Raw genomic sequence first — 22,321 nt, forward strand, 5'->3', positions numbered from 1 at the left:
GCCGCGGGGAGCGGAGCCTGTCGGGGGGGGGGCACCGCCCGCCCGCAGCTGCCGTCAGGGATTTCATTTCCACGAAGGGCTCTTCAGCAGCAATCTGCCTCTGGAGATTTCCAGTCACGTTTAAAATGCTGCTCTAAAAAGCGTACCGAAGTGCGTAATTCAGTCATTTTTAGTCATCAAATATGCGTGTTCTTCATTAAACATGTAGTAAACAGGTTCAATTTTACCAAAAATTCCAAGATTTCATGTGTTGAGAATTCAGATTTTTAGACTACACAACCTAAAGACTTTGTGATTCACCTATAAATATTTTAACTCTAATTATTGAGTGGCTGTTTCAAGAATATCCTAAAAAATTTCAAATTCCAGCTTCTCAAAATCCTTATTGTGATACAACGAAAAATCAACTTAAAACCTAAATCAGATAGCTCCTCATAGACCTATACTTATGTTTCCCTGCAAAAATCTCTCCCTGATAAAATCAACAGACATATCTTCAAAAGTACTTCTACTCTACAGAAACTGTCTACAAGGAGAAATATGTTTGCTACCAGCTCTACTCAGATTTAGTGTGTTCCTCTTAGCCTGATTGTGCTATTCTGCACTTTCTTAACTTTGCACATAAGTTCACTTTTAAATCATCTGGTTTTGCCTTACAAAAGTGAAAAACAGACACAGCAAAAATTACTTTTATCCGAGTTATTCCGTTTAAAGTTGTAAAAAATCTGCATCTTTCTTTGAACGTGATTTTTGCTTCTGCCTTTATCACCCAAGCAGTGCCCTGTTCAGCACTCCTCCAGCTCTCCAGAGCTGGTACAGTGGGGCACGGCTGTGAACAGACACAATATTTAACAGTACTTGTGTATGCGAGATCACAGGCAGTGCTAGTGAACTCAGCAGACATACCTACAGCAGAAAAAGATAAACATCACTAGTAGTAACATATATTAAAACATAATAGAAAGTTTAGAATACAGCAAATCAGCCACAGCTTTTACATGCCTTAGAAAATACGAGTAAGCAAGTCTTATTCTACTAAGCAATTATTCATTCAGCAGTTTGCCTTTCTGACACGGGTAAACACTACACCTTCCCAGGACAAATAGCACAGTACAAGTTTTCCGTGAATTTACATAGTTCTTGGAGAAAAGTTAATTATTTTAGTTAGCATGATACCAAGAACATGTTACCCAGTTTCATATGACTGCAGAACTTTCTTGTAACTCACTTTGTTTTTTAGGAGTCATTTGTAACATAATTACATCAAACACTATTCTTGTACCAAAAAGTATAAAAGGATTATTCTTTTTAAATTTCAAAAGGAATTTTCTTGATGCTGTCTAATTCCTAGCTACCAGTCATCTTTTTTTAAAAAACCTCAAGCCCTAAGTTTATGCTAGTTCTGCTCAAATACTTGTTATAAGATTCAGTTGATTTTGCTAAGGTCACTTTACTTGCATTGACCTTCTAAAAAAATTAATGATTGGCTTGTGGCTAAATCCAAAGGTCTTGCTTCCTTTTCTGTCCTTTTCAATTTATCAGCTAGTTTTGGACCTTTGGATCATTCTTTATCAACTCAGTTTACATAGTTTTTCTGACTCTGCACACTACTTCTTTCCCTACTTACTACATGTGTTTGATGCTTTACAGGGTCCCTAAAATTGTCCTTGCCATAATTGGAACAAGCTTTTGCTGAATGCTATACCATTTTTTTTATTTTTCTTTCTGGACTGAATCATTTCTGCTCACAATTTTTTTTATTGAAAGCATTCTTTCCCATATCTCACAGGTCTGTTTCTTTCTTTTTTAGCGGTAGCTCCTCCTGGATGCAAACCAGTCTTCATCTAAGTACAATCAAAGCAGAAATACTTTCCTTTTCCTAACTGGCACATTTATGGTCTGACCAGAGACCTTCACTCATGGTAAATAGCATTTTCCTCCCAGCCTTTATACGAGTCATTTGACCCCCAGACTGCCCTCACATGGGCCTTGATACCTGCAATGCTGTCCCTGCACTCACCATCTACAATGCACTCTAGTGGTATCACTGCACTTCTGTCCTCGCCTGACCATCTTTGGGATCACTTGAAAAAAACCCTTGTTTGTCTCCTAAACAGTTACTTATTTGTATTTCTTTGCTTACATTTTTTGTTCCTTCATGTCCAGTACAGACCTCATACAGTTTGCACCTGTGGTGTATGGAAGTGTCATTCCTTACAGTCCCTTCTTTGGCATCAAAATGAGAGTCCTCTTGCTTTTCGTGTATTAGGCAGCTCTTCTTATCTTCTTCCTCTTCTACAAGAAGGACTTGATCTAGTCGTGTACATTTTAACAGAGACATAAATCATGGAACACACCACCATGATGGTTATTCAAATTTATAGCAAGCCAAGTTCATTCATTCAAATACAAGAAATTTACTTAAACATGTGGTTGACTTAGCAGGCACTGAGCTTTTTGGATCAAAAATCTTATTAGAAAGATCACATCATTAATGTTATTACACAAATTGCTAGAATTATTGGAATACCTTGAAAGCTCAGCTCATTAACCAAAAGCTTGCCAATTATTTTAAAATTATGTGCTGATCTAGTAAATATATTTTCTTCTCCTCCAGACTTCACCTCAGTATGGAATTTTAACTTGAAACAGAAAAAGGAGCTTCACATTGCTATTGCTGAGATCTGGCCTATAAATATTAACTAGCAAGTGGTGATTTGGTTTTTTTAATGGGGCTCAATGCATGTTTTGTAATATTCTATCCATCATTTTTGAATGACATAAGGTGCCTTGCAGGCTTATCTCATTTTGATAATGAGGTAATCCATTTAAAGCAATGTGGTTCCAGTTAATGAAGAGCAACATTCTGGACCAGCAGCATGAGAGAATAAGATATTAATAAGATATTAAGTAGTAAAATTCTAATTTAAAACTATAGAACTACAAAAAGCAACAGGAGACATAGCAGAGAGAAGTTATCCTTGGCAACAAGACCAGTGTTACTGAAGATTGAAGTATAAACTCATCTATGTTTTAGGACAGTGTCTGGTCTTAGTTCTACCTATCTTATCTCTAACACATCTCTACTGGAGAAACAGAAGTCTCAAGGGATTATACTGCTGCTTAAATATGAATTTCCATCTGCCCAGGAATTGAGGTCCTTATTTGCTGTTGTTTAGATTTGTAATGTGGTACAGCAACATGCCTGAAGCACTTGGGGAACATGATATTTAAGGTTAAGGAACAGCTTACCCTTTCTTACCAGTATTTCTGTTATATTACCTATTAAACCAATTTGGTATAAGATATCTAGTGTGAGCTGGTCTTAATATTTACATATACTCAACAGTTTTTACCTTACTTACAGATACTTAATCTGCTAAGAAATACAAACATGAGAGACCTCAGTGCCTTCCTTCTAGTGCCTTGAAAAGGATACTTCTTGCTAAATTCCAACAGACTGCACCCACAGGAAGAGAATTTGGCACAGCAAATCTTATCTCTTAGCTATCAGGAGCAACACAGAAGAATTCAGTATGCTTCTTAGAAAGCAAGTTTCAAACTTCCTGAAGTTCAGAAGTCTGGACTGTTCCAATTGAAAAGAATAAATGCACCTCAAAGTATTAAAATGAGGGTGGGTTTTTTTCCTCATTTAAGGTCATAATTTTGTAGTCAACTCTGAACTCCAAAAACAGTAAAAATATTTTTCCACACATAATTGAAACAATTCCTCTAATTTAAAATATTTTACTTTTACTTGTGATCTATAAAAAGAGCTAAAAACAATGTACTCTTTTCAAAGTACTTTGAAAGATATTTCAATTTTAATTAAATAATATAAATCTTGCTTTGTCATTCTTCACACTCAAAATACATAATTATATTTATCCAATCAAACAAGCTACATACATAAAATGGCAGGAATCCTTTCTCCCTAATCCCAGCTTCACTGAGCCCAATTTAAATTTCCTGACAAACTTTACATGGGTTCTGCCTATTTTGTCTTTTATGGAAGGACAAATCCTGTAGTTTTCCCCACAAGTCAATTCTGTGTAATTCTTGGAAGATTTTGTGTTCTTTCTTGTCAGGACATCTTAACTGTGTGACACACTGAAAGCCAAATTCTCCATCAGACTGAACACAGTTTGCTACAATGGAGCTTTGACCACAGAATGAAACACTCCTGTGACTACAAGAACTAAGTGGAAGCGATTTCCTATCTTTTTGTGCAATTCATATGGTAAATGATAAATCATAATCATAAACTGGATGGCATTTAATATAATCACAGATCAGAATTTGTAAGGAGTCTCCATTATGTGGACACACTGGTATCTGACAGCTCTGCCTCCTTTTTGTGAGCTGGGGCACTTCAGGGGTCTCTTTATCCCTACTCAGCTATTATCACAGAACTTGTAGGAACTTAATACCATTGAGACCTATGACCCTTTCTCAAATTTGTCTGAAAGCAGCCAACAGGTTCAAGTTACAGGGAGGGGAAGGAGGGAGCAGATACAGACATATATATGCACATACACAACCCACAGTCATGTAACCTTCTGTTCCTGGAAGCAAGGCTAAAACCTTCCTTGTCTTTCAGAAATCAAAACATCTCATGACTGAAAGCAGATGACTTATGTAGATGTTTTCTATTTGAAACTTAGGTAGCAATAGATCACAATTTTCTAAGGTTGTTAGTCCATTGGTACAAGTCAATTCCTAGTGTATTATTTTATTTATGCAAATATTGCTCTTCATATCTTTCTGTTAAAATGTCTTTAAAATTTCGTTGCAAAATGCAATCAAATCACATATACAATCAAAATTCATTTCAAAGTATATAGTTCACTTTATAATTCACAAATTAGTGTATTGCACTAAATTTCAAGCATGTCTGATAATTTATGAAATAATGTAACTCCTTTTTTGGGAACCAAGTAGCCAAAATACTAAAAGGATGAAGAGAAACAGTTATACATCCCTACTCAAAACAAGACTCAGTAACTGAGCAAAGGAAACAGTACAGGTAGTAGAGGTGCACATATGTGAAGGGCAGGACATTGGCCAGGGAGGAGATACAAGCTGCAATTGAAATAGAAAACACAATGACAGAGATCTAGTGAGATAATTGTTAGACAAAACTTTTGGCTTAAAAGTAGTAAAAAACCAAATCTTTGGAACTTTGAGCAAATTAAATTTGCTCAAATAAAAATATCCACCTGGTTTCAGGAAGGTAAGACTTCCACTGTCCTTCTGGCTACTCACAAACCACATTACATCATAGAAATGACTGATTTAATAATGAAATTCTTTTCCTAACAGAGCTTGCAGAAATCCACAGTGTGATTAGCTACACTGTATGTGCATATAAATGAGTACCAGCACACATATAAATACCTGTTTTAATTTTAGATGTCACATTTCTGTTATAGAAAGGTGACAGAGCTGATGAAAGTTCTGTGAAGGCAAAGGATTCGGTGACCATAATCCATGACATTTTACACTGTGTCATTTCCAGAGGCAGTGCAGTGCTAACTACTGAAAAATGCTGGAGGTTCATGCAGCAAGAGGCACTTCACTTGGTGGGATAGATTTCATTCAGACCAGCATTTCCATGTGTACAGTAACATGATCTACCAACATTTTCTAGGGTCAGTTCTGTGACGATATTTTCTCTCAGGTCTGCCAAGTGAACTTCATGGCTCTAGTACATTTGAAATCTCTTGCATCTCAAATATATGGTTTTGCAACATAGCCTGCTGTACATAAGCATTTAAAATTGGGAAACTGCTTCACATCTTTCTAGAACAATATTTATTGAAATTATTAATATAACTGCTGTGCCCCTGAAATAACAACTGCATCCAGTTTTCTTTTCACTGCAGTTAAAATTGCAGCCACATCACATTATACATCTGAACAACTGTTTCACAAATTATGACTCCTTTAACCATTATGTGAGAAGCAACTGCAAGTAAACTACTAATCTCCTAATTTGAAGGGGGGTTCCATGATTTTTGTTGAAATACTTAGCATTTCTTCCACTTTCTTTCTTGGAAGAGACAGGAAGCTTTGGTTCTCCAATAACCTCTTATCCATACCAAGTTTCAAGAGAGGACAGCCCAAGGCACCAAAGTTATTAGACTTCTATTTACTTTAGGGAGTACAAAAAGCAGCTTTCCTCTGCTTCTCCTTTCTACACTGAACCATAGAATGCCTTGAAGAGATTCCTTGAAAAGAGGAATAAGCCACAGGACCTCACTCTATGCAGTTTCTTGAGGAATTACTCAAGCTACTGTTTTCTAGCATATGCATGCAGTTCATTCGTGTGAAAGGGGCTGAAGTACCCTTAGATTGAACTAGAGGGCAGAACTTGTCTGTTTAGTTTGCTGCTGCTCAGTAAATAAGGTTGTGAGAGCAAAGCATATTCTCCCCCCTCCCGTTTTTCTAAGAAAACACAGTTCTTTGATAAGCACATTCCACCACTTGATTCTGTTGTTGGCAGCACCTGTGAACGTTGCTTATATCTACTGCCTTTGAAAAGTTTGCTGAGTATAATCTTGCCTTGATGGTAGGACAGTAAAAAGTTATACAAGTAGGGTTTGAGTGTCTCATTCAGAGGATTTAATAAATTCATAGTGAGTTTTATGCTGAATCTGATTCAAGCTTAAAGTTGTGGTTAAAAAAACAACATTGGATTTGGACACATGGACATCATTTACTCTTCCATCACAAGTGAAAAATAGTGAAGTCAGACTTTGGTGGAAAGGAGTAATTTTAAATTCTCAGCCAAGCTTTCTTCTTAATCCTTACCCTTTCATCTCCCCTTGGCCACTCCAATTATCGACAGATAACAAGTCCTCAGCAGAGGAGAGCACAAGTAGCTTGCTTGCAATGAATTAACACAACTAACTGAACTCTCAACTGACTTCTGCTGGCATAGCTCTGGAAGCAGTTTGGCTGTGTATCTGTAATGAGCCTACAGAATTCAAAATCTATTTATGGGATGGAAACATTTTCTCAACTTCATGAAAGAGAATTGAGCAAGGCTCCCTTTGGAGTTTCTGTATTAGAAGAGGAGCTAATTCCTGAGCTTTGACAGCTCCCTTCACTGATCCTGGAAAGCACATCTGTTCTGGTGAATCCCAGCCATGTCCATCCAAGGAAGACAAGAATGCCAAAAATCTAGTTACCATCCAGCACCAGGAATCTCTCACGTGTCACTGTAGACTATTACAATTTTCTTCCTAGAATTTCATAGCAGTTGCTTCTAACACCTCTGCACAGAAAGATGAGTCTCACTGTGACTCAGACAGCTTCAACTAGAATTTCTTTAGCCAGTCATAAATGAGCAGAGAGCTAAATCCAAGCTCACCAATCAATCCAAAATAGTGTAAGATTTTTAGCTTCAATACATGTTATTGCAAGGAGATTCAGTAGGCAATTTTCTAGCAAAACAAATTCTTAGCTGCAAAATTCCAATTTCTTGAAAAGGAAGGAGGTTTCAGATCCGATAAATTTAGGAAGAACAGAAGCATATAGCACACAAATCTGGACTGTCTATATGGTTTTGTCTAACAAGTCATGGCATGTTTAGTTCCAGCCAGGTTGCACCATTTTATCTTTCAAAAGCAATGTAATTAACATAAAGGAACATAAAAGAGCTGCAGCAAAGTAAAGGCACCCTATAATATCAAGATTTCTTGATTTTAGGAGGGACCTGGGTAATTCATTAGACAAAACTTGCTTGGAAATTCTAGTCACAGGAGTGGCTCACTCCTTTTGAAGGAGACTTTTTTCAAAGTTGGTGATTGCAAATTATTTCACTGAACAAAGATGTCAATTCAGCTCACCTAGCTGACCTACTAGACATCCTGATGCATTACAGACTTGTAAGCATCATCCCGCAGAAGTTGGGAAAGATATGGAAAAATACCAATAAACTGCTGATGCTAGCACAATTTAAGTAGTGCCAGAGCATGTATTTCACTGACCTTCATCTCCTGAACCTCTGCCAGGCAGGGAGGGTGAAAATGGAATGGCTTTGAACTCCACCGTGAGTAGGTTCAGTGATTTATCTCTCCATAGACTAAGAACTTGGTTCTTACATTTACAAAAATTATTTTGCCTGGTTAATAGACACCTTGCATTCCTTCCTAAGGTGGGAGGGAACAGAGGGAGAATTTGGGATGTAGCATGTAGGGGAGGGAGATGAAGCTGGTGCTTATTACTTCCTCATTCCTTCCTATGTATTAGTCCTAATATTGGTACTAATATGATTCCTTAAAAAGCCAGTTCTACTCAGTGAGTCAACAGAGAACTCACCCAGCAAAACACAGGTTTCTCCTGGCTTAGTGAGCTGAATTAATCACTGAACTGTCAGAAGAGCACCAGAGCTGGAGTAAGGGAGGCAGTGGAGTTAGGAGGTCACATAAGGAGGACAGGGAAACAGAATCACCCCTTTTGGCTGCACCAATGAATTAGATCAGGTCAACCTGCACATCTGATTGAAACCTTCCAGAAAAACTGTGGTAAAACTGCAAATAAGCATTTAATAGAAACTGTAGTAGCTGTGAATTTGAAATGTGACAGAAAGACATTTGAAACTGAAAAATTACCCTTGAAGGCTTCAGTTTAGCAATCCTGAAAAACAGCCAGCTGTGAACTTCAGTGGGGAGTGTCAGGTGACACAGGTAAGGAAAGAACAAACACAGCTGGCCTGTTACACCAGTTCTCTGAAGCCACAAGTCCTCCATTCTGAATCCCAGCTCTCTGCCATTCACCAGTAATTAAGTAAGAGTTGCTTCGTGGTATGATTGCTGTCACACAGCTAGCTAGAATGCTGCATGCTGTCTTGTACCATTACAGTGTAATCTCCTATCAAATCATAACAAAATAGAAAACTGAAAAGAGAGGAGGCTGTCTGCACAGAAAATGCTGCAGCCTGGAGTATCCTGTGGTTAGCAGCATGAGGAGTGTTGGGCTTTCCCATGCTCCCTGTCTTTCACGGTGAGCCTGAATCCCAATTTAATGCAAATTTCCAGTTACTTGTTGCCCGCTGGTGACATCTTGTGGATCAAAGCAAGATATCCTTGCCTGTTGGCAAACCCTGCAAAGTCTTGGATGTTGGCACCTGCAGAGTGGAAGTCTCTTTCCCAGGTCTAAGGAGCTCTATAGGATCTGACAAGGTTTAGCTTTATTTTTAACTTCCTTTCCTGCTCTATGAATAGAGCAAATGAGCACTGTAGCAACAAGCCCCTTACAAAGAACTGAAAATAGAAGTAGGCAGGAAAAAAGGCAAATGAGAGAATAGAGCACAGAAACTGAGAGAAGAGTAGTGAATAAATTTCATTAACTGTATTTCCTGTTAATGAAACAGATTTCTATTGTCTAAAGCTGAGTATAAGCAAGTGCTGACCAATTAGGATTTCATAGTTGAAGTCAAGGGGAACCTATGCACTGCTTGACACAGTGGCAGAAACAGGCAAATAATCAGTACCACATAGTCATAGTTCCTTGCACCCTACAAATATGAAGGAACTAACCCTCCCAGTGTGCCTGTGCGTCATTCACTGGGGCTGGAGCTCAGATTCAAGCTGTGACAGTAACAAATGTTAGTAATACTTTGCTAAAAATATTACATTTTTATGTAATTATTTATTTATTTTGGATGGTTAATTTTGGAGTTTCCATTTCAAAATACTGAGGTGTTTGTTATATAAGTTAAATTCACAGCAGTCTAAAGAGTTCAAGTCAAGGTATCAAAAAAATAAAACCAAATAAATGGTGCAAATAGAGACCTACATTGTTTACCCTCTACTGAGGCCAGTATACTTTGTCAAAATTGTTCACCTACCAGCTGGAAACTGCCCATTACCGGGAGGGATAAGGCAGAAATTGGCATTTTCTTTACCACAGTCTACAAAACACAGGGTTTCATGTTATATGCCTACAAGATTTATTTGACATTTTAATCTATAAATACATGAGGTTTTCACCAGTAAAAGCACAGTAATTTTCTCAGTGGTCATTGCCACTGCTTACATATTGAACAAAAGAACACGTGGTATTGCATATGATTAAGCAAACTTTGGTTCTCTTTCTAAGGACTAAGCTCTCTTACTTGTTAAACAATGGCTTGCAGAGGACAACAAGGCAGCTGAAGGCCACACTGAATGCTACACTCTGGAAAGCTTGGGACACTGTAGAACTTAATTAGTTTTTTGAAGGCACTTTTTTTGAACATCATCATGTCTTCAGGCAGGCTAGAAAGAACCCTGGCATTTGCACGAGACTCCTCCTTGTCAGTGGCTGCAGCTTTGGGGTTACACTGCTCAAGACTACCAGTCACTGGCACACTGGTGCAGCTAAGGGAACGTGCTGTCTTTTTCTTACCTTGAACAGATAAATAACTGAATAAAAAAGAGGTTAACTTATGTTTGGTAACATCTTGGACATCTTCTGGAAAACAGTCATCTAGAGGATCCCCTTGACCTTTCACTTGTTGACTAATCACACGTGTACTGGGACTCACCGATAACTTCTTAGGCTGAACTACTGTTTTTCTGGAAGGTGGTTTAGATTTCCCTCCATCTAGATAAAGCTGGGAAGCATTACTAATGGCATCAGAACTGGGCTCTACTACCATAGCAGGGATTCTTGCCCCATCATCAGAACTGATGCAGTGCAGCCCATAATTCTGGCTAACAATTTGGGCTGCAGTGTGTTGAATGATGTTCCAGTCTCGCAGAATGTCTTCCCTGGTTGTGAACTGAGACGTTACAGTAAAGCGAATGATGAACTTGTCATGAATGGTTGCTGGAATGAGGAAGAGCCTGCCAGAACTGCTTAGTTCTTTCAGGAGTTTTTCTGTCAGCCAGTTGGGACCCTGTTTTAAATGTGAATAAGAAAAAGAAATACTACAGTTAGAATTTCCAATGACATCCAAACATCTCTAAGAATTGCGATCACAAATTCTTACATGAAAGTTTATTCACAGTTCTTAACATCTGGGGAGAGATCAGCTGTGGTCAATTCATTCCAAAGAGACATACAAAAGATCTAATCATTACCTTTAGCCGAAATACAACCAGTCCAAGATGCCTCTTTGCAGGAATTTCAAAAAGCGGATCACTTTTAACCAAGGACTCAAAGAATTTGGCTGTTTCAGTACCCTATAATTAAGAAAAACTTAATTAACCTATAACCCTAGTTATATATTGGTTTGTCACAAACCCACTGTAAAACACTAAATAAGATAGTTAAAAAGACTTTCTTTCCTTACTAAAACACATCATTTCAATGCATGGATAGCAGAAAACAGAAGAATGACAAAAAAGTTAAGAACTTTAAAGTCTGTCTATTTGCCCAAACCCTTGACAATGAACATGAGTAATTGGACTATACATAGGGATTTTCTAGAAGAACATTTGAAAACAATGTGCCTTCTCAGACTGGAGTCCTTTTGCGGCAACCATTGATCCACAATACGATCCTTGTACTTACTCTCCATCAGAGACTTAAGCCTGTACATTTTCACAGTGGTGGGTTCAGCCTTTCATCACAGCCTGCCTCTCAAACAGCTGCCTCAAAGAAAGCTCCTACAGATGAGTACTCAGTAACAGGCAGAAGGCTGTGACTTACCAACTCGCCTGCCATTGCCTATTGCTTCCAAGAAGGGGACAGGAAACGTTTTGTCTATGCAGTTAATCTTTACAGATTGCTTAAGAGCACACGTTTAGTGTTCACATGCAAGCTTTGCATGTCAGAGGATTTCTGTTACTCTTCTTTGAACCTTTGAACTCATTAATCTCAGCTACCAAGAAATGGACATAACACATGTGTGGTTGCACTGTTAATTCACATACCTGTCGGACGTGAGCTTGAAGCTTTTTCACCCCAAACGAGCGAAGCACAAACCACAGCTTCAAAGACCGGAATCGGCGGCTCAGTGGAATCTGCCAGTGCTGTGGAAACACAACAGTGCCTCGATGAGTGCAGAAACAACAGAAGGGAGGGTTCCCCTTACACTGCTACACCTATTGCTTCAGGCTCAGGCCAGAAATCTCTTTTGAGACAAACAGTGTCATATTATTGAATATCTGCTAAGCCTAGGAAACAACCGTCAAAGAAACACTGTGTCTCCATATTTTTCAATTATTTGCAAAAATAAGATTTTGGTTATTCCCCTTAATCTATGGCCTAGACATGATTAGAATTTTAAGTTAATTATCGGCCAATAACAGCAACTTTTTGCATTTTAAGAGCATGATCAATTTAAAATGTGGCCATTTACACTTCAGGACTGAGTGCTCACTTCAGTTCCTGTAATTTGCATATTTAAGTGCCATCCTGAACAAGAGTTGATACAGAGGTAGGCAGTTCCAGACAAAGTAGCACCTACTGCAAGCAAAAGAGTGAGAAAACATATAAAGGAGTATTCCTAGGCAGCTACACAATCACATGCAGGATCCGATTTAACCACAAGAGGGACTCAATATCTTTTTTTTCCATCCCTCCCTCCACTTGCACTCTAGTGAAAAGCACTATTGATTTCAAGAAAACAATTATCTTTTCAGGACTAGGGTGAGATCATAGCAGAAATAATTGGCAGTGAATATTCCTTTGTATTACTGTACTGAAATCTGCTGTAAGAGGTATCTAAAGTGAAATGCCTCTTGGCTCTCCTATGAATACCTTAATCTGAAGAAAAATGTAATTCAGTCTCCTGCTGTTTCAGAGCATTGTGTTTCCATTGCTTACTCCTTTCTCTCTTTTATTGCATGTCAGAGATACAAGAAATTCAGCCAAAATGGCATCAGTAGGACTTACTTCAGCAACACAATGCACAGAAATGACCCTTCTCATTAAAAAGGCAAGGCTGGATCTCTATCTGTGTAAAAATCTTAAGTACTTCAATCTGAAAGCAATTTTATAATCAATCTTCATAACCACAGATCACTTTAAAGTTTTATTATTTACTTTGTATTAGGATCTAAGTATAATTGGATTTATGTAATCAGATCATCTATAAGATAAGCATGCTCCAGAGTGTGAGGAATTTCACAGTCTGTTTGAACATTTTATATGTAATATAAAATATCAACTGAAATAATAACTTACCATGAAGTCAATTGCAGCTCCTGAGTTGGCATGTCTGAGGTAGACAGGGTTAACACTGAAGGTTTGATGTAATTTGTATTTATCCTTAACCCTATCAATTATAGAAGGAACTAGATTTAGCAAAATAAGTGCAGAGAAATACTTTGCAATTTCCATGTTATTCTTGTGGTGTTGTTTGCATTTTGCCTTTACTCACCAAAATCCAGTGCAGTCAAAATGAACCATCATCCATTTAGAAGGGTTAAAAGTAAAGGAATCTGCATATTCAATTCCATCCAAGAACAGCCTAAATTCAGGACATACAAATGCTGTTCCTGCATATGCAGCATCAATATGAAGCCAGAGTCCCTCAGCATCACCTGATGGAATTGAGATTGTTGTTATGTAAGGGACATAAGAAATCAAAGTGCATGCTTAATCTCTCCTCTCTGAAAAAAACAGGTGCATTTTTTTGGAGGAGGCAGACAAACAATTGACAATCTAGTTTTATTCTAAAGCTGTGAATCCATAACCCCAAAACAGAGGATAATGCTGAAATCAGGTGGACACTACAACAAAATTCACTATTTCATATTTGATGTGAGTGGGACTTCTTAATGATTGACTTCTCTCCCCTGCCCTTCTACTACATGGAATTCCCCAGTACCACTCAGTTGCACAAAGCCAGAACAAAGACAGCAGGGCAAGCAAAAAGGACCCAGAAACAGAAGCCACAATCTGACCCATATGAGAAAGCACCTCAGGTCTTCCAAAGCTATTGGGCAGAATTGATGCTGGAATAGAATCTGCAATCATGACAAATTTACCTACGAAACTGGTGGATCCAAAGGATGTCCTACTAGAATCTACTTTCAAAACTCCTTTGTTAGGTTAAATGTTTATGTATCCATCCCATAACAGTATTGCACAGTCTGTATTTCCTGAATAACCACGTTAAAGATTTATTAGTTGGCAAATTCCATCCATCTTGAATAGAACGTATTTTAGCATCCTAATCTAAAACTTACAGAAATCACTGCAAAGTCCTGTACTGACTTCAGCGATCCCTGAGATATGTCTGAAAAAACTCAGCTGATCAGTGTTCCTACTTTCCTTGTTTTTGGCATGCAAAAGTCTCCCTATCTTTTATATGCTTTCATAGTTTAAAAAAAGAAAAAAAAAAAGACACTTACAGATTGGACCCAGTTCTGAGAGACTGTCAAAAGCACAGACACCAGTTGTACCCAATGTTGCACAAACCTAGAAGAAACGAAACCTGTTAAGATGGATTGGGGTTTTCTAATAAATGGATGCAGCACTTTAAAAGTGGGCAGGTTAGGTAGACAGTCAAAACATTCAAAATTTACATTCAATAAAACACTCTTCTATACATTTTAACATTCAGTAGATGTATTTTAACACAATAAGAAATGTTTCAGATGTAATTTTATCTTGACATTAAGAATACAACGCTATGCCAATACCCTCAGCCAGAAAGTTGAACATACAAAGACTGGCACGAGGCCTTTCTTTCTGTCTTCTGCAATGGCTTTCTTCAAAGTTTCACCTCTGAGGGAAAAGTTCTCATCCACAGGCAGAAATTTTATCTTCACAAGGGAAATCAAGCCAGCCTTTTCTACAGAAGAATGTGCCTTTAAAATAAGAAAAACAGTAAGAACTCAAGCTCTGAGGCTGAACAGCTGTGGTAAGTTATGGCCTTATGAAAAGACAGTGGTGGCAAGAAATGCAGAGGTAATGTCCTTATTGTAATCCATATTTTACAAGTCTGAAAGTGACTTCTTTGTAAGTATCTATCAGAAATAGTACACTGTAATTCCAAGGAATGCTTCATTTATTTGGGTACTTGTCTCTAAAACAAATATAGTGATAGGCATCCTCATCTTGTGTTTGAAGGGCCATTTATCAAAACTCAGTGCTTAAAGGAGCCTCTAGAAATAGATCATCCCCAGTTTATTCCCTCCTCCCTGCCATAAGAAGATAAATCCCCCAAAGTGTGCTTACTTCTGGGTAGACCAAAACACCTCATAAGAAAAAGTCCTTTTAGTCTCTCCTGTTGCAGTTTTCACAAGCAAATACAATTGTTTAGTTCAGGAGCCCAGGGACGGAACAGGCTTGCAGGCAGAGGCCCAGAGTGGAGCCCACAGCCAGGAGCAGCACTGAGGTAACAGCACCTTGACTGTGCCTGTTCTGAGTGGAAGGAGGCTGCGAACAAACAAGAGCTGGAGCAGCATGAGATCAGCACCTAGTTACTGGGGTAAGGCTTTGTGAAAAACAGGAAGGAAGTTTAGAAATGACTCATGTGGAACAGCCTCCTGAGGACTGCCAGGACCCTACAAAACCTCGCCTCACACTGATTTCGTTTCCTCATCTGCAGAAAGCGGTACTAGAGGAACTGGGTCATGCTTGTGAGGCATTCCTGTGTTTGCCTTTTGGTAGAGAAATGAGAGTTCACATGGCATAGTCTGAGTGAGACAGCAGGAGCACATTTGTTTTCTTTGTAATCATAAGAACCTACTTGATCAGACGCATAAGCGATGAGGCGAGAATTGAGCGAGGACTCATCGGTGTTTGGCTCAGAAACCTTCATCTCCAGAATTTTGTTCTTCCTTGCTGCTAGCAGTGCAACCAAGGTGGATTCACTCACAGTGCTCTGCAAAGACATTGCTCATTTACTGCAACTGCTACTTCGTTGCTATCTTGCCAGGGATTCACTGAAGTCAGTACTCAGCTGCCCACCCCCTCTTTTATTCCTACTACCGCTTTTCTGTGATGCAGTGGAAAGTCATTAGCTGATGAGCAGCTCTCTGGGCCAGCAACACAAAATGAAGCTTTTTAAGTGCTGTATATTTTTTATGTGCAGGACTGAGTTGGGGGGAGTAAATAAATCATATTTTCCATTTGTTCTACAGATAAAATTACAAATGTAAGTAAAACCCCCTATAACAACACAGAACCTCAACACTGATTCCATGGGATACTTGCTTAAGCCTTCCAAAAGGAGGCAAGGTTCAGGCCTTGATCTTGCACCTCTCAGAGGCACAAAGTAGATATGACAAAAAGGAAAAATATTTTTTTGTGTGGCTAAGGACTGTGGCAGAAGGACAGTGATAAGGATTCCTTCTCTAATTATGTAAGAATCACTTTAGTATATAATTTGGTGATGTGAAACAGACTGAAGAAATGAAATTTGACTCTCATTTATCCTTAGAAAGGCCACAAGAGCAGCTGCTGCTCGTCCCTAACACAGTTAGCACTAAAAGCAATAGCCATTCTTATTCTGTAATCTTCTATGTTAAACTAAAATTTGGGAAAATAATGCCAAATTGGGATTTGTCTCTATTTAGATCCATACAGAGAATCTTGTTGGTTTTGCCTCTAGGAAAACTATGACCCAGAGGGAAATGCAGCTGAGTGAAAACAAAACGTTGACGAGACCTCTAATGTCCCCTACCTGTAATACTCCTCCACCCACACTGTCAGGATGGTAGTGCAGGAATTTCTCTGGAAGTCCCAGCATTTTGGCCAACCAATCCATCACATTCATTTCTAGTTCTGTACAGGCTGGGCTGGAGGCCTAGAAAAATGTAAAAAAAAGAGAATCAGACTGTAATTCACCCTGGGTGCTGATCCCTCTGCCAGCTGAGAGCTAAGGGAGGCAATGAGCTGATCTGATACAACTACATGGAGACAATACCCATCAGTTTCTTATAGGTTTATGAGCTTCTACTGCTTTCTTACACAGAGACACACACCTAAAAATCTCGGCAACGTCACCACTGGGGAGAACATTTGCTTCAGAAGGCTACTGAGGTAAGCAGAGTTATAACAAAGCAGCACTGTGTAGCTGCTGCAGGAGGACACAAAATACTCAGGTATTTTGGGCCAGGCCACCAAACAATTATTTTCAGAAGAGGAAAAATAGGAAATGTGTTCTCTCAAAGGAGCAGAACTGGACTGGAGCCCAATCTAGCCTGCAGTAATGGATGGTGGTTGCTTTATTGCCTGCAGTGCTTGTGTAACAATCTTGGCACTGAGATTGGATGATAGGGAACAATGCTCACAGTGGGATATGCAAAAAATTAGAAAACAGACATTTCTAGTGGTATATTTTCTTCATTCACCTCTTACTAATATGTAACCTTTTGAGTTTTTTTTTTAAGTGAATTTTTCACTTATGCAAACAACATACAGTTGGTTAAAGCAAATAATTAGACTGACTCAGAGAACAAGAAAGAATGACTATGACCTGCTCTTGCATATTACACACAGGAAATGAATATCTAAAATAGCCAAAAAAAAAAAATTACCCATGTGAATCCCAAGCAGTTAATTGCATCAGCCAACATATCTCCAAGGAGTGAAGGCCAGGAAGTAAGAGCTGGAAAGTAGGCATGCATGTGTGGACTTTGCCAATGGACTACCTAGAACAGAATTATATAGAACTTAAATCTGGAAATGTCACAAAATTCTGCATGAGATGTAACAATTATCATTAGATCTTTAAAGTGATGGAAAAGGATCACAGCAACATAATATGTGCAACTATACATCTGCTAGCAGAAAGCTGCAGAGATAGTATCAATAGGAGTGCAGTACTAACACTCTGTCATTGTTAGATAAATTCCAAACAACAGCAAAAGCATTTATCTGAATTAAACAGGCAGACGAAGATTCTGAACAGGAAAGAATGTTGTGCCATGTTCAAAAGACCAGAGTCAGAAAGATTTATCAAAATGTTTATCTTTATAAAGGGAATTCATGCAACAAAGTTTCTCTTGCTCATTTTGTCAAACAAAATAAGTAGCTACACATAGCAATCTACAACTATATAAACCCCTCTATACACCTGAAGGAGTTTCTATGTGGGACATCAGCATAAGCATGTGTAATGTGAATACCTCTCCTACATCAGATCAAGTTTCTGCAAACATCTATAAAAAAATTTGAGAATAGACTCTGAAAGGACTTCTTACATAAAACATGTAATTCGATAATATGAACTCCCTTAGCAGAATCTGCAGTACTTATGTATAAGAGAAACAAGACCTTTACATTCAAAGAACAGGAGACAGGTCTTACATGTACACAACTGCTGTGCCCAAGTTTCCACATCTCTGAAATAGATATTACACAGGTCAGCAGGTAGAGACATTGTGAAGCTAATGATTTTCTGACACTGGTGAATTTGTTTCCCTATAAGCAAATATGACTTAATGTATAACATATGTCAAAAATACATTCAGTCTAGCCCCTAAAACTATAGGTAGGAACACAACAGTAGTCCCTGGAATCCTTCTGTGGACATGTCTATAAGACTTATTCTACGTTTTTGGGTACTTTACTCATTTAGATAAATGTTCTGCAGAACCTGTGCATTCCCAGGATTTGGTGTTCACCCCAGGCAATAAGGGCTTTTTCCTGTCATGATTACACTTTATTGCTTACCCCTGGCATAATAATCTTCTCTATATCTCCAAAGATGTTGTCCCAGCTGTCAGGATCCATTGGGGCAGAATCCGGCAACTGGGCTCTCATGTAACCTGGCTGCACATCAGGAGTCACCCGTCTCTCTCTCACATTGCTCAGGTACTGGCAAATGTAATCCACCATCTCTTTCCCTGGAAGAGGCAAACCAGTGTTTTGAGTTTCAATTATGTGAAAACTACCTAGCAGTACCAGCACTGCACACAATCTGCCATTAGCATTGGAATACTGCTCCCAGCACAGCCAGTGGAACTGACCTCCCTCCTACACCCTACTGGTCCCATCTAATAATATAGGGACACAGCTTCCAGAACAGGCTTTATGGGGACAGAACAGACTCACAGGGTTATTTCAGTGTCATCATTGAATAGTTCAAATGTACCTTTAAAACACAGTCAGGGTACAAGTACAGTTTGTTTGACTACTGAGAGGTTAGACTTTCTTGCCTAAAAATTAACTGAAACTGCATTTCATAGGAATTAAATTTTCCTAATGCCCTACACTTCCTTGTCACTATAGCATACCCCCTTTTGCATCCTCTGAAAACAGCTGCATAGCTCCACACCTCTTCTCCACTTTTTAAGGCAATCTCCTCTACCTCTGGAACTAAAGTTTGTTCCCCATCTCCAGAACTGTACCAGTATCACAGTGTCAGCCAGGGAAAAGCCACTGTGCATAAACCCTCACCACAAGTTCATTCAAAATTACAGTTTTGCAGTTTTCCCACACTATCTTAAAAGTAAGACCAAAAAGGCTAAGTTACCCATGGACTCTAAATCCATTAATTTACACTCAATCCTGGGACACATTTTTGTCTCAGCCTCAGCAGATCCAAGTCTCAAGGACATGTGTGCAAATAAAGAGTACATAGGCCATCCTAATTTTGGGGACCACTCCCAGCCCTACCATAGTTGATCTCCATGAGCAAGTGATACCCATTTGCAAGAGCCAAGGATCACTCACCTCTCTGTCTGTACTCCTCTGGCTCCATACTGATTCCTTACAGAAGCACCTCCAAACCTGGGCCACGACCCCTCGGGAGCTGTGGGCAGTTCCCTCTGGTGCCCTCCTGGCTGCTTCCCCCTTTATAGCTCCCTTTATCTCTCAGACTCACGCATTCTGGAAAAGGTTTAACGTAGGCAGGTTATTGGTGAGTGTTTATCTAACTCCTCCCAAGTGAGGGCTTTTACAATCTCTCATGTTCTCATCTGTGCCCTTTTGATGTGTAAGATAGTGTATCGCTAAGAGGAGCTGCCTCTGCACTAACCCTTTCCCACTTTCAATCAATCTTTCAGAAGTCTCAGAGTAATCCACATCATGAATATAAGGCATATTATAAGGAGACTTGTGAGAGAGAAAAAGCTCAAGAACTTCCAAAACCAAATAAAAGCCAGCAGATGTTACACCAGCACACCCAACTACTGTGCTAGTCATTAAAACAAGGCACCAGCACAGAACAAATCTGACACTGCAGACAGGGAAGGAGGTTTTTTTTAAGAATTGTTTTGAGAATTCCCAAAGCAATAAGAATATACCTACATCCCCACAAATCTTCAGTCCTTATGCTGTCAGTCCCATGCTGCTAAAAGGAAAGGCTTTACAGTTATTGTCATTCAAGAACTGCAATACAAAGCAGCAATGATCTTCTCAGTGGATTTCCTGCCTTTCCAGATCAGAGCAGGTTACACAAACCAGGGTGATGTTCCTCCATGGATATCACCCTAGATTGCTGAGCTGGGAAAATGCATATTTTTCCCCTCATTATGCTTGCTTTCCTCACATATGATACACATAAGAACTGGGATTTGGTCTTGTCTCTCCAAAATTCCTCCAAGTCCTCCACCTGGATTGTTCCATTTGAAAGGACAGCTATGTAGATTCCCCCTTGTTCCAGTTTTAAGGCCTGAAAACACATCCTGACCTATCTCTGCCAGCACAACCTTTGACACTGTACTCACTGTTGAGCACCTACCATCTTCACTTGCTCTACACTGTACACCAAGCAGCCCTGAGCAAAGAGAGAGGTAGGATTTGTGGACTAAGCACCAGGAAGAGAAACTACTACCAGTACAATATATCCTTGCCCTATTTTTGCTCTACCTTAGGCTCCTGCTTAGGGCAGACCCTGCTGGAGACAGGACACCAGATCAGGCAGAGCCTTCATCTGATACACAACAGCAGTTTTTCTGTTCTCATCACACAGAAGAGAACTGGCTGCCAGAGCAGCTTGAATTCTCTGCCTCGTGTACCCAAACACAGCCCAAACACTTTCATAGTTCTAGAAAGCTGTTAGATTGTTCTCACAGCAAAATGCCTACAGAACAGTGTGAAACCCTTCCTAGTTCCTGTTGCAATTAGATATTTGAGAAGGAACTGTTTTCTAGATATGACAAAGATGCTCTGATACACATACATCAGATTAATGTACTGAAATAAAAAAATCCAAATTGATAAAAAGGCATTAAATAAGTGAAAAAAATACTATATGCATATTAATCTGTTGTCTCACATTTCTCTGGAAACATCAGGAGATAAGTAACAAGCTGCCCACACACTTCATATCAATTTATTAACGTCTCTTGGCTTTACTGTAAATGATCTCATAAAGGGGAACAAGGAAGATGAGAAGGTGCATCAAGCACAGGGCCAACTCAAGAACAGCCCAAAGTTCCCCAGAACTGTGATTCTAGCTCATTACAAGTAACTAATACTTAAAATATATGGACATCTGTTCAAAGAAACAGATGGTAGCTAGCTACATTTTGTTTTTAATTTGGAACAGCAAATAAGGAACAATATTTTTAACAATGTTTTCAGAGCTAAATTATACAATAAATATTTCATGTGACATATACCCTACGCCTTGCTCAAAGGTGAGTTTCATCAGCTTGGTCTCTTGTTCTGTGCAGAAGAGAACGAACAGCAGGTCCTGTTCAGAACTAGAAAATAGGTGATAATGAATTACAGGTAGGGTAAATATTGCTGGTGATAAATAAGGTTTTGTTATAGTTACCTTGCACTTACTAGGATTTCATTATGGACAATGAGGAATAGAATATTTGCTCACAGGAAACAGAATGATTAGAAAAGGTTCATTTCATTATTTGCTACAAAGGTCTGTGCTGTCCCAACCGTGGGAAACTCTCCATTTGGATGTGAACGTTACCACACTCACCACTCAGACTGAGACTCTTATCATTATTAAGAACTCACAGAGATTACACTGTCATCGATTTCGTGGGATGTGAGGACACAAACATTACTTTGATCACGGAATAATTCAGTTGGAACAATGCCTAAGCAGCACATTTATCTCGACTAACTGGTTTCTGCATTTGCTAGTGACGTTATGGACAGTTCCGGAAAACATCCCTAAAACAGGGCAATTTCCAGGTAATCACTGCACAAGGCTTTCTTCAAGTCCTAGTACCACCACAATTATATCCTTGAAAATAGTTCTTCTAAAACTCACCACCAGGTTTTTCATTTTTATTATCTTTTGATTATTTTTAGGTCAAATCTGCCAATCAGGATCAAATTTACCAACTATGTAATGATACTAGGATATTTAGCATTTTTTCCTACTGCCAATTCTATATACTCAAGTCAAATTTTTACCTGTTTGACAAAGTTTTGTACAGCACAATGCAATTCTCTGCCCACTCCTCCCTCCCAGTACTTAAGGTCATTCTAAGCCTAAAACTGTTTCTTCATG

At 38.9% G+C, this 22,321-nt stretch overlaps 1 protein-coding gene across 2 annotated transcripts; it reads right to left on the reverse strand.

The window, feature by feature from the left end:
• Window positions 1–38: 38 nt before the first annotated feature.
• On the reverse strand, window positions 39–22,254 carry HDC (histidine decarboxylase). Of its 2 annotated transcripts, XM_029958686.1 has the most exons (15): window positions 21,462–22,254; window positions 19,570–19,725; window positions 18,568–18,740; window positions 17,430–17,543; window positions 16,574–16,696; window positions 15,638–15,772; window positions 14,610–14,753; window positions 14,295–14,361; window positions 13,319–13,481; window positions 13,123–13,213; window positions 11,868–11,966; window positions 11,073–11,174; window positions 10,534–10,888; window positions 1,356–2,316; window positions 39–133 (listed from the first exon to the last, which is right to left on the reverse strand). In XM_029958686.1, exons 2-14 carry the CDS (start codon window positions 19,595–19,597, stop codon window positions 2,045–2,047), a joined length of 1,866 nt encoding a protein of 621 aa, XP_029814546.1. In that variant the 5' UTR covers window positions 19,598–19,725; window positions 21,462–22,254; the 3' UTR covers window positions 39–133; window positions 1,356–2,044. The 2 variants fall into 2 exon arrangements, with proteins under 2 accessions (XP_029814546.1, XP_017925199.1); XM_018069710.2 differs by lacking the exons at window positions 39–133; window positions 1,356–2,316 and having other exon boundaries at window positions 9,939–10,888.
• Between the last annotated feature and the right edge of the window lie 67 nt (window positions 22,255–22,321).

This window comes from Manacus vitellinus, unplaced genomic scaffold (genome assembly GCF_001715985.3).
Source record: "Manacus vitellinus isolate BGI_N305 unplaced genomic scaffold, ASM171598v3 scaffold_16_pilon, whole genome shotgun sequence".
NCBI lineage: Eukaryota > Metazoa > Chordata > Aves > Passeriformes > Pipridae > Manacus > Manacus vitellinus.

Bases quoted from the DNA above. Each gene is read 5' to 3' on its own strand.
- HDC (XM_018069710.2), bottom strand. From the start codon at position 19,597: ATGGAGCCAGAGGAGTACAGACAGAGAG. The intron at 18,741-19,569 runs GTGAGTGATCCT...TGCCTCTTCCAG, and splicing joins AGAGGAGTACAGACAGAGAG to GGAAAGAGATGGTGGATTAC. The intron at 13,214-13,318 runs GTGAGTAAAGGC...TATAATTGATAG, and splicing joins TTTGACTGCACTGGATTTTG to GGTTAAGGATAAATACAAAT.